Source organism: Dysidea avara, chromosome 2, assembly GCF_963678975.1.
Source record: "Dysidea avara chromosome 2, odDysAvar1.4, whole genome shotgun sequence".
NCBI classification, from domain to species: domain Eukaryota; kingdom Metazoa; phylum Porifera; class Demospongiae; order Dictyoceratida; family Dysideidae; genus Dysidea; species Dysidea avara.
In genome coordinates, this window is record NC_089273.1 from 11,643,690 (window position 1) to 11,659,391 (window position 15,702).

A 15,702-nucleotide genomic window follows, 5' to 3' on the forward strand; every position below is an offset into this window, starting at 1 on the left:
ATCAACTATTGTCCCAGAAAAGAAACAAATTGTCACCATGCAATTACTGTTTGACATCTGTTGTTTGCAAAGTTTTTGAATCTAGTATCCATGAGGGCATGGCATTGTTAGAACATTTATTCAACAATGGTTTGAAGTCACTGTGTCTACACTTTGCAGTCTTGTATGACGACCTCTTAAGTTGATTATAATATTATTAGCTCATGCTCAGTACAGAGAGTGTTTGGCCATATTTTGACTACATGGGTCTCTCTAGATTGGTTTAAACCAAATTCTGCTTGCTGTAATATATCAATAGTGGTTCCATGAATTTTGTTAACCAGTTTCTGATTGTAACTTGGAGTGGCAGCACCAGTTTCCTATACTACCCTAATGTCAACCCCTATTGTACATGTCTCACACTCACCTTTGATGAACATCTGAAGCTGCAGCTTTGGGGATATGTAGTTATGCTTTAATTGGTACACACAGTTTTTTACCCTAATAATATTTAAGTGTATATGATGCATTAAGACAATTTTAAATAGTTTCTTAACTTATTCGTTTAATGCATATTATTGCTGAAAGGTGTTTATGCAGCATGTGACATTCATATGTAAATTATTATGGTATTACATAGTACACAATTATGGGACATCATGCAAGCATTTAAATACTATAGTTCTTGTTACATGCACATTGCTAACTCCTTAAACGTCCTCTCATCTGATATCATGTACACAATAGCACATCTTTCACAGACTATCACAGAAACACCAATCATTAGTGCATACTTTGTGAATATAACTGTTAATATGTTAAGTGTTGTGGTGCTAAATAAAGTGGAACATGACATTATCACTGCAATTTTTTATTAAAAGCATTTGTGACTTTGGACACTTTTGTGGAATTGTTGTTCTTTGATAGGCAACAGAGCAAAATTCCACTAAAATATTGTGCACAAGATTTGGGTACTGATAACAAGGGTGAAAAATATTACACTAATGCACTGTATTGTGTAATAGGAGTAACAGTATAAAGGTCAATGGTACCCTTGCAATGTCCATCAGATGCCACATAAACTTCTTCCTGCATTATCATAACCAAAACTCTGCTGATGGTAAAAATAGTCGTCATTATAAATACTACAGCAATCAATCTCCAAAACAGTTTTTGTGTGGCTTTTATAGCAATAAAAGTGTAAAATGTTGCAAAAACAACCTCCATTTCTATAAAATTAGCACCTTGAAAGCTACTTGTTTCAAGGATTAAAAGTGTAATGCAAGCTCCATTCAGTGTCTTTACTGTGAATCTTGTTATATTGTGGGCAATCATAGCCATTCCACATACCACCCATATGATGGTATTAGCAAATGGATTGGAAGTGATGTATACTTATTTTGCTTGACTATAATAATAAGGATTGAAATATTCACAAAAGTTACAAGTAAGGTGACAAAATATTCCATAATTTGTATAAATAGGCTTGGCTTGGCATTCTTTCCTGGTTCACAAAGATTATTGATAGTAGTATCATTGACCTCCAGTAAAACTGCAGTAGTTTTCTGATCACAACTAACAAGATATTGATCATTGTAATAGGCAATATTCAGTTCATCACCAGTCTTTGTGATCTTTACTGTACAGTTATCAACAAGACAATATTCTGCAACATCCATTTTACTGATATTGAGGTCACCATAAGGGATTGTGCAGTTGATCAGATCCATTGAACATCCATTAGCCAAAAGGATTGCTCCAAAGAACAGAGTTGCTGTCAAAAACATTTTTGAGTTAAGGTGTGGAAACTGTGGATAAGAAGTGTGTAAAGGTATGCTTTTATAGGTGTCAAATGAATACAGATGCATCAGATATATAGATTGTCTTATACACCAATAGCAATTATTATTGTAGACATGGAATCTGATTACATGGAATTGAGTTACATGCATATCAGTGTATTTTACAATGAAATAAATACTCAGGTTATGGCAGTGTTCTAGGACTGTTAGGGGGGGACATCTCCTAAGACTTCCTTTAAAATTGTGCATAGCAACTTGACCACATACTGTTTTTAAAATGACATGTAAAACCATCTTCAGATTCATTCTTAAACAGTTTAATAGATAAACAGTAAAAGCTACATTGGTTATGGCTCTGAATTATTGCTAATAATTATACTACTATACAATCATGTAATCAGTGTTGAATAAAAAGTCAGTTAACAGTTTAATGAATACACCCATACTTAACATGCAGGTGGGAAATGGGAAACTATGAATCTATTGGAGTGGCCTAGAACTTCAAGGCAGGAGGACGTAATACCCAAGCAAAATCAATGTCGTTTTCTTACCACTGCCCAGTCCTCACTTTTGATGTCAGTTGTGGAAATAGCTGACCCAAATATTCTTCATTAAAATTACCAATAATGGAACTACACCATCGAGACTTGTTGCATGCAATATTTGTTCAGGTGCAATAGGACAATTTGTAAAGTCAACCCAGTTATATATAGTGTTGAAATCAGGTCAGGCTAACTGGGTCACATCTTGGTTTGATCATCTGCTTTATGTACATATATATTTGAGCCTGACCCGAACCCAAAGTAGAACAAGTATGAAATTAATCAACAAATTTGGTGATGTAGAAGCGTCATAGTCTAGTGCTACAGTAGCTTCTTTTGTGAGCCACATGAACCTGTAGGGATTATATATTACTGTCTATAGGCATACATAGTCAGGCAATTATCATTAGGTGTATTGCAGTCTGCAGGTATGCATGAAACAGTGTAGTTTGCTGCTGAGAAGATAAGACTATATTATGTATTTGTAATTATTTAACAAAGCTGGACTTCAATAAATGTATAATATATCATGTCATATTGCAATAGGGATGGCAGCTAATTATTGCTGTCTTTGTTTGTGGCAGTTACTGCCTGCAGGCTTATATACATGGAGCCACACCCCCACTAATTGATTGGAATTGCATTTGGTATTAAAATCAATGTGATTATATAAACACACTGTTATCGTATGAGTTGTATTCTATAGTCTGCTAGTGACAGCAAGCCAACTTCTTTTGTGAACTATGCCCACTTATTAGGGATATGTGATGTTTTTTTGCATGACGCTCATTTATCAGTAAGAATTTTGTAAGTATGTATGAAGCAAAATGCAGTATTTTTATATATGTAGATTTTGAAACGTGTGTTAGTTGTAAACCTTACCTGTTGCACAGATAAAACAGATAATTTATTGCATTTCATTGGCATTCGTACCAACATATCCTTTATTTCACTGGTCAATAAATGACAAATTTCATGATGTGTGGATTACATCTATAAATCTTTGCAGCAACTTGTAGTATGAAACTTGATGTATGCATGGTTACACAATGACACTTTATAAATTGAACTGTCATGCTCAGTATCATCCTAAATCACCTTTTAGCTGGGAGCACTTATTCATCTGCAGTGATATTAAAATTGCAGCAGGAATATAATCACACTAGACTAATTTGACCACAATAGTGGTTGAAACAAAAACACCAGAAGTGTGACATGTACATAGATTGCACCATGCTTTTGTGATGCTATTGGCATGGATTATTATACTTGATGACTAAAGACACACATAAAAAGTCTCCTGCTGCCACACCACTATTTCAATGCAAAGTTTTATTATCGATTAGAGATTGTAAGTGCCCGTGCTGAAAAGGGTCTGGTACACTTCCAATAGGAAAATTGTGACAACACCCAGCAGGAAATGTGAAGTGTTGATTACACCACTCAAAAGGCAACAAGCACATGTAAGGATTTGTCATTTCATGCTGAAAGTGACCCACTGAACCACACATATTTCTCGAATTAAATTTTTAGTAAAAAAGGAGTGGAAGTCAAAGTTTCAGCCTTGCAAGTTAAGGGGTCTTTGAGTTATAGCACTACACAGTAGGAACAGTTGACAATTTGTACAGCAACAATATGGCAAATATGTTACAGGTACTTAATGAATCGATCATAACTCAAAACCGAACAAGCTACTAATCTATTCATCATGAACTGACAAATAAGGTACAGTGCTTTTCCTGTACCCCTCCATGTGTATAAAGAAGCGAGCTATTTCAACATGGAAATTATGATGACAACCTACCACATTGTAAATTAGCACCCATAACTTACATGTCATTAGACGCATGCATGCAAAGTACATACAGTGTTGGGCAATTTACTTTTTAAAAGTAACTATTTACATATTACATATTACTTGCAGCTGAACTATTTAGTTACAGTTACATATTACCCATAAAATAAAGTAACTGTAATAATATTACAATATTACTTTGTGTCCACAGCCTTAAGCTGTCATGAGTGAAACTACCACCTTATCACGTGACACGATTGTGTTGTTGGACAATGTGCAAATCTTGATATAAGTAAGAAGCTGGTGAATAAGCCTCATTCAGTAGGCTTCATTACTTCGTTGTGGCTAGGCGTTACTCAGTAGATTACTAACGAGATTAGTTACTTCGTTACTTTTATTAATAATATTCCGTTATATTAGATTCGTTACAGTAACTATATTACTTAGGTAACGCGTTACATTTGCAAGCAAAGTAACTTGAGTTATATTACCTGTTTTTATAGCGTATTTCGTTATATTACTTAGTTACCACAAAAGTAATAATATTACGTAACGCGTTACATAAATAATGCGTTACTCCCAATACTGAGTACACAATACTTAAAATGCTTACATTAGTACTTTAATTATCCTAGTACTTTAATTATCCAAGTACTTAGCAAAAAAAAAAACTTGCACAAGAAATTTGAGGTAAAGCCAGTACTTTCAAATTTGTACTTAAGTATACTCATGTACTCGGACCCATGTTTGTAGCAGACTCTTTTCAGCTTGGGTGCTTATAATCAGCCCTTGTATTAAAATAGTGGCTAACATGTACAAAATACACACACAACACACAAAGCACCAAGTCAGCACCGGAAGATCTTCCTGGGACAGGACTAGTAATGTGCAGGAGGCTGCACCATGTCTCACAGGTGAAGGTGTGAGCACCAAAGTCCCACCTGGACCTTCAGAGACATGAACAGTTGGCATTTGGTTCTCCAGTTTATACCAGGTAACCATTAATGTTATAGCTGGGTGGGTTGCTACCCTGGTTGACTTTCTCATTATCTAACTACAAGACTGCATGCCCTTAGTTCATAAACCTTAGCCATTTCAAGAGCTCCAATCACAATTCTAATAAAGCATGGCAGCACAGCACATTTAGCTGGTAAGTTGCATGACCCCAAAATCAATGTACACTATATAAGGCCAGATTAATTGTTCTCATTCCTGCCTGTGTTACTTTCATCCTCCCACCTCAAACTTTATTAATCACATGCACACGTATTTTGATCATGGCCTTGCAGCACAGAAAAAATATATCTCCAGCTCAACAAAAGTAAACGATACTTTAAGGCTAATTTCTGCATAGCACATAACCTGCTTTTGCAGTGGTTTGTGAGCATTTTGTTCAACAATGAATAATGGACCTATCATCTAACCCCAGTACAGGCTTGTAGGCGAGATTTACCAACAAAATATCCTGCCACAGCCAAATATAAATTTTCCATTTTGCAATGGTTCCATGTCAGTTTACAGGTAGCGGCAGTATTCCAGCAGGTAGTATTTGCTTTGTTAAATCCCTAATTGATCACCACCCCAGCTGCCTGTACTGAGTAGTATGGGGTTGGCATTGATAGGTGTACACATATAAAATGACACTATACCGGCATGGCTGAGAAACAAGAATCAAATTTGCCTGTATGGCCTAATGGCAATACACTATGTCCTACCTAACAATTTCCATGCCCTCACTTGTAGGAATTGCAAGCCATGTTCTGTTCATACTATTCCCAGACTTATGGAAAGGGGGGGGGGGGGGGGGGGTCAAAAATAAACTGAGGCACTACATTGTCTCTGGTTTAATAAGGTGAGACCAAAAAAAAAAAAAAAGGTCACAGCCAGCTGACAATAGCTGCCCACCTCACCATCATAGTACGGTAAGTTTACAATCCTGATGTAGTGTACACATGATGAATGAAGTTCACAACCCATCATCATCCATCAACCACTTCACACAAGTCATATGTGAATATTTTGTAAACCACTTAGCTTATGGCATAACATGAATTCAAAACAGCTGAATCAAATCATAGCAAAGAGGTGTGCATTAGAATGTTAGTTCAAAAATTATCAATCAAAACTTGTCTAGGTTTAAAACTAACTTATGGGCTCTATACCACTATCTCACAGTAAAATGTGTATATAATAAATGTTATAGCTAATGATCTTTGAATAGATACATGTATACTGTATGTATACTGTATGTATACTGTATGCATATGTTAGTAAGATACTGCATAATTACAATGGAACCTCAAACTCCTTGGGACCAGGGATGGTCCATAAGTCTGAAAAGTCTGTATCTCTGAAGCTGTTTATAAATAACTTTAAAATAGTGTGAAGAACTTTTTAAAAATTTCAGTATTATCAAACTACTCTAATAGAACAGTCATTACTCTAATAGAGCAGTCATTTCCGTAGTTTGGTTAACCGAGAATCTGGATAAGTAGGGTCTGGATAACTGAGGTTCCACTGTATAATGAATTACTTTGCGTAAGCTTTTTTCTAATAGTTTAAAGTTTCAAGCCATAAATGTCATATACCTGCAAATGTTTTAGCCACATGAGTTCACAATAGTAATACAGTTTGCTAGAAAAGTTTACAAATTCCTCATTCTGTACAGATCAGCATAGGTTAGTGTGCAAGGTCCTGTAGGATCCACAATCTGAAAAAAAATTGCACCCAAAAATCAACTTAATAAGTACTATATTTTGCAGAGATAATGATTGTATCAATTAATTGCCATAACAGTGTCATTATTTATTCAAAAATTTAATTACAGCTATTCAGTGTTCTCATACAACACTTACTTGTACACGAGCACAATTGGCATAACATTCACTATCATAAGTTCTTCCATCAGTTCCACAAACTTTATCACTTAACTGAGGAGTGTCACAGGAACATGGAGTAACACAACGACCAATAACACCTGTAATACTAAAGTCAATACCAGCTTGTGGTAACTGAGCTGCTAAATGACGTTGTTCTATAGTACGTCGACCATTAGATTCCACTGGAACAATAACAATTATATTGTTCTTTACCACTGGAACACATCTGGTAGTTTCATCACACCTGAATGTATAAATTAACTAGACATTCAAAAATTTCCAACTCTGATGAAAATGCTATACAGTGATGAAACATTACAAGTCAGCTGTGACATATACTTACAGTAGATCATTACACAGGTAAACCATTATGATACTGTATCTCAGCAGATAAAGGCATAAGATTAAAATATCTGTGCATTCAATTGCTACCTATAATTGTAGGTGGGCCTGCGAAAATAGGGTATGTGATAAAATTTACTTACCTTTCCCATTCACAATTTGTGACTGAATTTTGGAAAATCACCCATATGGGTGCACATGACATAATTAGAATTTTCACGCTTAGTAGGTTGTTAATAAGTGCAGGGCACAGTTTTGAAAATATTTCAAGCATTTTCTTGTAATTTAAGGCATTGAGAATGGCTTAACACCATCAACAAGTAGATTTGTACTATAAAGTTTGTGATTTGATCATTAAATAGTTTAGGTGTCAAATGTGCCCATATGGGTGAATTTCCAAAGTTCGGTCACATTTTTGGATAGATGAGGGCATGGATAAATGAAGATCAGATAATTTACTAAGGGTCTACTGTACTGGCTGTTCCATTAGAGTACAGTATATATAATTATATATATATATATATCAGTCTTTATGTATATCAGTCTTTCTGTGATATGCATTCTAATAAGCAATAATTTATGCTAGTACACAAGTGTTCTGCCTATTATGCTAGCAATATGCTCAATGGTTTCAGGTACCTACTATGCTCATTATTATGCATAATTGGTGGTTCACTAATTATTTCTAGCAATTCTTTTTTCCTCACCTATTAGTATGATTATGTAATAAGACGGATGGTTGTGGTATTCAGGATTAATAGTGTGAGCATTGTAAACAGGAAGGAGCACTATTTCCTTTCCGTTTACAATGTGAGAACTATTAATCCTTAATACGACAGCCATATGTCTATAGTAAATTAATCCAACAACCATAACAACTGTTGCTAGGCAATAGAAATACAAAAAATAACCACTGCAAAAGACCAATCACACTTAGAAATGGTTGCTAGGGTATCAAAATATTTAGCAACGGTTACTAGTGGTTACCTAGTAACCATTGCTAAGTAACTATATTGTGGGGCATCTATCACTATGGCAACACCAGTTGTCAAGTTGGACATTTATTTCTAATAGAAATACACCACACTAATTTAGCAAATCAAATTATTATTACAGATTTTTGTCAAGGGACCTTGACAAACAAGTGTAATACCAATTCTATTGGCTATATTTCAAAATAATACATCAAGGTGATACTGAGAGTATTATATTGTAACACATTCACTTGTTGGATTATTCCCAAAATTATTCCTGGTAGTAATTTCAGAGTTGTCACTCTGAAATTTGGAAAATATATTCTGCCAGTAAAGTAGCAAATACAAAATTGGAAAATAATCAAGATCTATATTAATCATATAAAGGTAAAAATTCATCTGTCAATCTGACTACCCTCTCATCTGAGTGGCATCCAACAGTTCTTTTGCTACCCAATGCACGTATCAAAGGGAGGTTTGTGCCGAACAGAGTGCTCATCATATGAATTACAATGAAGCTTCTAACTGCCATAGATTGTCTTCTACACAGCTTTGAAGGTGCTGGTGTAGAGGAAAACTTAAATGTTCCTGCACATAGAGCTAGTACCAATGCTAGTGCTACATATAATAAAGTGGTCACCTAAACATTGAAATTCTCATACTGAGTCATAGTATAGCCTGGAATTTGCAGGAATCATTGCTGCACTCACGACCTCACTTTGTACAATATCTGAGGGTGCTTCTCTCAAAAATATTATATGCCATTTTGCAATTTCCTGATATTACTGCAATCATTCTGGTATTAATCTTTATGCTTTTGGTTCCTATCATTCCCAAAATTACACTAGCATGATTAAAACATTCATTTTTACAAAGGTTAGTATGTACATTTATTTAGATGTGAAATAACTAACTAAAATAATAAGTATTTTAAAACACTTTTTTTGTCTGACATATTATTCATAAAAGATCAAAGTTTCACCCTGCATGCATCTTTATGTAGAAACCGTTAAGTACATGGTCCATTACAGCCTTTCCCTTTAGTTAATGCACACATGTCTGCTCTTCACACCCTTACTGTCATTTGGTGATATAAAACATTATTTCTCTTGAGAAAAAATGCACTTTTTCTATAAAATGTTTAGCAGGGTATCAGCTCAGTGCATACATACTGTACTATAGTCTGAAGAGACCCCCAAGAGCTATTATACAAGCATAGGTGGTATTTCAATATTAATTTCTACTTATTAACCATCCTTTGGAGCAAATTGTATCGAGTACTCAAACTATTAGTGATAACAGTTATTGGCTAGCAGACCATTAGAGAGTGCTCATGAATCTGATTCTATAGTAGACAGCTGGAACTAATTTTAGCAGTTTAAAATGTCACACACATGATAGCTACAGTATGCAGCTGATTTTGGTAACTAAAAGTGACATGTACTTTTAATGGCTGTGTCACTGTTTAGTAATAAATTATTAGAATACTTTTTAATAACTGAACTAAATCTCTCCCACATACAAATAGCTTATTCATAAAGAATGCTTTCTACTTGATGACAAATAAGGCATTCTTAACCGCTTTGAAAAGTACAACATTCATAGATACATGACACCAGTATTACCACCATGCCTGAATTGCACAAATGTTCAACTTTGTTACACATGTACATCACATCAGTTGTGCAGGTCAAGCTAAAGCAGTACACATACATTTGGTACCAGTACTTGGTAATATTTTCAGCATGACAATAGTTGTAGCAACATACCTATAATCACTGCTATCACCAAGATAACACAATCCTTCTTCTTTAACATATTCTCTACAATAACGCTCCAAAGTATATTTACTAGTAGTGGCAGGGTTGAGTTGTGCTATTTCACCATAGGCCAAAGCAGTGTTGTAGACAGCAAGATATGAGATGGTACCACTGAATTGACCATTGACACTATGTACATGTGGTCCCTCGGGAATACCTCCAATAAGGAGTGTGTTAAACTGTAACAAGCAGTATTGTTGCAATTAGTGTGAATGATAAACAGTATTATGAATATTGAAAGATACATGTAATTGATGTACTTGAGGAAGTTTATTTGCATGTAGTTGAGCATAACATTATACCATAAGTTCTATTTTTATCCATTTGCATGTGGATTAATGTTGCTTGTCTGTTTAACCTAGGCTTACCCTGTTGCGAGTGGGTTGCCACTGTCAAGAGATGGTGGTTGTTTTGGTAGGTGTGCAGGGTTCCATGGATTCTCCTATTAAATCCTAAATAGGCCCCCTTTTCAACAGTATTACATGATTTATATAGCATGTATTACTACAAAGGTTTGGAGGTAGGAATGCTTGGGGGTTCTAGCATTCTATGAAGCCAAGAATTTCTGCTTACCACAATGTTCCTAACAGAAACCCTGCACTGTCACACCCTGAGCTAGCCTCAAGATGGAGAAGACAAGGGGAAAAAAGGGATTTACTAAGCTTCCCTGCTGGGGCTGTCAGTGGTGCATGCTTCACCTCCCCACACCCCCGTTATTAATTTTTTTCCTGGACAATCTATTACATTAAACCCCATCCAATAATTCCTCTGTGATCATTGTCTTCTAAAGTACTAAGATGAGATAGTTGGTAGAGGGGAGTGGTGTGGGTGGGTGGGACAAGATTCACCATGCATTCTAACACCTGTGCCTTTTTCTTGTAATGCATGCACAATGTTATTCTCCAATTATTGCCAATCCTTCTTATGTGTGCACTTGCCCAATTTTCCCTCCAGTCATGGTGGAGCTTCGGGTTAGTCACTGTCATAATACACTCACGCATGCTTGACTGCAACATTAACCTAGTTAAACTCCAATTAGTAAGTTGATAAGTACAGTATGTGAATTGGTTGCAAAGCATACATACAGGTGTATAAAGGGCCAAAATTTTGAGAAGAAAGATATGTGATACTTACTCCTGGTTGGAATTGACTGTCTGGGATATCTTCTTCCACACCAATAATCTCCCCATCAATAAAAAGGAGAGCTCTACTATTAGTACCATCTATTACTGCACTAACAGAGTGGTTGCAATCATCATCAATAGCCACATTCATAAAGGTTATCATATATGTTGTACCATTGACTGTTCTGCATGATAGTGTTATTTGACTTTCACTGGATTGTAAGTACAATGCCCAATCTACTGTGTTCCTGTCAGCACCTTTAGCAATAACATAACCGTCATTGTCACTATCTTGTTGTAGGATAGCAAATATGGTCAGGTCTCTATCAAGATCAGGGTGATCTGTGGCTGGTCTTGTGATAACAGTTAGTCCATCAAATTTGGTAGACGATGAAATGTAACTGGTCTTGTCACCACTAATTGTTGATGCATCAGACTTTAAGTAACCCTCACTAATATAAGATGGCTGTTCTTCTCCACAATAAAATCCTTCACGACAATCATCATCACTAGTACAAACTGAAAATTCACAATGTAATAATACCAAATTACTACATCAATACATTCTTACTTGGAGGAACATATTGACAAGTGTGAGTATCCAGGATACCTGGAAAACACCTCAATGATGGATCACACCTAATGGAAAGATTATATCACTTATATCTTAAATTGGTTAACAATCATGCAACATGGCATGTACCTTATATGTACAAATCACGAGGCACATAACTTTAATGGATTTTGCAATTGCTTTGTTGTCAGCAAAATTTCATCCTCTAAAATTAATTATGTATTATCTTTATGCTGTATAATAGGTAACTCAGAGTGAAAAAGAAGTGGCCCTCAAAAAGTAAACTTTAAAAGTGCTTAAAATTGCAGCATTAAAAAATTGTATGTTTATGGTAGATATTTTCATTATAAATATTTGTTTTGTGGAGAGCTTATTATAATCACTTAATACTGAACTGATGTTATCTTTGGTCAGAAAAACATTATTTATATATAAAGTGCAATAATAAAACATCAAGAAATGCTGTGTGCATAGCTATGAGCTACACTGTAATTATTCTGTTGAGTCTACCAAAATTATTTCCACCAAATCATAATTGCACAAACCATGGTAGCAATTTTTCATTCTCTTCAATCTTCGAAAACAGTAGCAGACCTAATAAGTGAGATTCTGTGGTTTCAACAGAATCATTTAGCTCTGTGGTAGTATAACTACATAGCTTAATTATTGTTGTATTGACAATTCATCATTGTACTAGAAAATTCCAAATACCACCGAATTTCAGTAGCATGCATGCAATTGCTTTTTACTAAAAGCTATTGAACCATAACAACACTTCACTTTCCACTCCCCACTCATTAAAAATGAGATTCCCCAATAGCTATAGCTTATATTTGTGCACAACGTTTAAAGCCCTGGAGACTTGTTCTGATGGAATAGTATATCTTAACCAAAACAGCCAAGCTGTAAAAAAGAGTGCGGCCCTTGAAAAGGCTATGGTGAAAAAAGGTGTGAAATCCAAGGTGGTGGCCAAGAAATGGCTGTGATGGTAGGTTAATGGTAAAAGTTTAAATCATGACAATTCAGGTGCAAAAATTTTCACCATAGCCTTTTTGAGGGTTTTGACATCAAATTCACCTGAATTATTGTTATTAAAATTTTTACCATTAACCTACCATCACAGCAATTTCTTGGCTGCCACCTTAGATTTCACATTTGTTTTCACCATAGCCTTTCTGAGGGACGCACTTTTTTTACAGCTCGGCTGTTTTGGATTAGATATCATTTCTTTTTGTATTTGTGTTCCCCAAATATGGCCAGCTTTGGGGCTTTTTTACCTATCTTTTTTTCTTCACCACAAGAAGAAGAAAAAGATTTGAAGCAGATTTTTAATATTTTAACTACTTCAGATTTTATCAGTAAATATACAAATTATATATTTATATATAATACATATCAAGACACACGGTAGTGTGTCGTGCGGCCCATGAAGCCGGCGCGCCACACCGTGAGTATATTGACAGGAAGAAAGAAAACGTCATTTTCACACTTTTGTATCTCGGTGATGGCTTATCCGATTGAAACCAAATTTGCTGCAAAGTTGCCCGCCAGCTAGGGGAGTCTACATTCCAAATTTGAAGGAAATCACTCAAGCCATTTCCGAGATATGAGCGGCCAAAGTTTCGCTTTTTTTTCTTTGTTTTTTTTCTTCTTCTTCGTCTTTTTGCACACTTGCAAAAATTGCTATAAAACGCAAACGCGTGCTCCGATCGCCTTGAAATTTGGCACACAGAAAGGAAGTCCAAAGGCGCATCCTAGCATCAAATGTGGTGCAAATCCGATGAATGGTTCAGGAGTTATTACCGATTATTCGCGTAAAACAAGATCGATTTGTTGTCACGCCTACAGGGTAAACCGCTTCATGGAATGAGCTGAAAATTGCTATGTAGATGGAGTAACCATCGTAGGAGTGCCTTTTGGTAGTTTGAAAGGAATCGAGATTAAGACCACGGAGATATGACACAAAACCCAACCTGTGTCACAATTACGCGATCGATTTTTATGAATAAAAAAGTATTAGTTTTTACGCCTACTAGGCAAACCGCTAAGAGCAAGAAGCTGAAAATCGGTGTATAGCTGGAATAATCTTCATAGAAAGTCCTTGCAGTAGTATAGAAGAATTGGATTACAAACCACTGAGTTATGATTCGAAAGCCAACTCTGTGTAGCAAATGCGAGATCGAGATACTCTAATAGAACAGTCACCCTAATAGAGCATTCAGCTAATCTATTTACTCCATTATAGAATTCTATTACATTACAAGTTATTCTGTAGGGACTTCAGCTGCAAACAGTTAATCTTATAGACAGTTAAGCAAGAAGCAAGTCACCCTGTGGAGAACTAAGCTACAATTATATCACTGTAGAGATTCAGAACATTACAAGTCACACTAAAGAGAGTTCAGCTATAAACAAGTCATGCACCCTGTAGAGAGTTTACCTACAATTAAATCACTCTCTAGAGAATTCAGCTACACACAAATCACTGTGCAGAGAGTTCAGCTACAAACAAATTATCCTGTAGAGAGATCAGCTACAAACAAAACACTTTGCAGAGAGTTCAGCTACAAGCAAATCACCCTGAAGAGAGTTCAGCTAAAACAAATCAACCTGCAGAGAGATCAGCTACACACAAATCAACTTGTAGAGAGATCAGCTACAAACAAATCACCCTGTAGAGAGATCAACTAGAAACTAGACACAATGTAAGGAGTTCAGCTACAAACAAACCAACCTGTAGAGCGATCAGCTAGAAACAAATCACCCTGAAGAGAGGTCAGCTACAAAAAATCACCCTGTAGAGATATCAGCTAGAAACAAATCACCCTGAAGAGAGGTCAGCTACAAAAAATCATCTTGTAGAGAGATCAACTACAAACAAAACACTTTGCAGAGAGTTCAGCTACAAACAAATCAACCTTTAGAGCGATCAGCAACAAACAAATCAACTTGAAGAGAGATCAGCTAGAAACAAATCAACCTGCAGAGAGATCAGCTACAAACAAATCAGCTTGTAGAGAGATCAGTTACACACAAATCAACCTGTAGAGAGATAAGCTAGAAAAAAATCACCCTGTAGACAGTTCAGCTAAAACAAATCAACCTGAAGAGAGATCAGCTACAAACATATCACCTTATAGACAGTTCAGCTACAAACAAATTACCCTGTAGAGAGATCGACTACAAACAAATCAACTTGCAGAGAGATCAGCTACACACAGATCAACTTGTAGAGAGATCAGCTAGAAACAAATCACCCTGTAGAGAGTGGACATGACTAAAACACAGAACGGACTGGGAAAACGGACTCACAAACGGACTGGAAGGAACTCACCTGAAAACGTTTTTTTGCCATAGAAACTCACTAAATCACTGCTACAAAGAATATAACACGTAACAACAGCCTTAAACAAACCTCTAAACGTGTGCTCGAGCCACCATTACTACCCTGAGATAATTTACAAAGCGCCAGTCTGCCAGCCGTCTGAGCGCCTGTGACAGTGAAGTTGTCGGTTAGCTACAGTTTAAGCAAACAAAGTAACACAGACTGTATTTGTAGTAGCCAGTTTCTTGCCAGCTGATTAAATACAACGTGGCCGTCACGAAGCCTACCTGTCACGAGCTGTCACCTGTAAAACTGAAGATCAGCCGTCAAAATAATTGCAGCAATTAACCAGACCATGAATTCCAAGTAACATAGCGTCTTAACAGGCTTAAAGCTTGTGTCTTGTCTTGTTTACACATGCGAAACGAAAGTGCGCTTTTAATTAAACACAAAATGAATTTAATTTCAGACTATCCTTAAGCTCAGGGCTTAATATCGACTTGAGCAAACTTCGACATCGTGTTCAGAGCAGTTCAGAGGTTTGTT

General features: G+C 36.0%; 1 protein-coding gene across 1 annotated transcript in view; it reads right to left on the reverse strand.

Annotated features, from left to right (window-relative positions):
* Positions 1–6,690: 6,690 nt before the first annotated feature.
* The window catches only part of LOC136247811 (uncharacterized), a 70,704-nt gene continuing 61,692 nt past the window's right edge, over positions 6,691–15,702 (reverse strand). The window contains exons 21-25 of the mRNA XM_066039635.1: positions 11,829–11,896; positions 11,268–11,776; positions 10,083–10,312; positions 6,974–7,241; positions 6,691–6,828 (exon numbers count right to left, since the gene is read on the reverse strand). Coding sequence (XP_065895707.1) covers positions 6,763–6,828; positions 6,974–7,241; positions 10,083–10,312; positions 11,268–11,776; positions 11,829–11,896 — 1,141 coding nt within the window. The 3' untranslated portion in view covers positions 6,691–6,762. The remainder of the gene's footprint in view (positions 6,829–6,973; positions 7,242–10,082; positions 10,313–11,267; positions 11,777–11,828; positions 11,897–15,702) is intronic.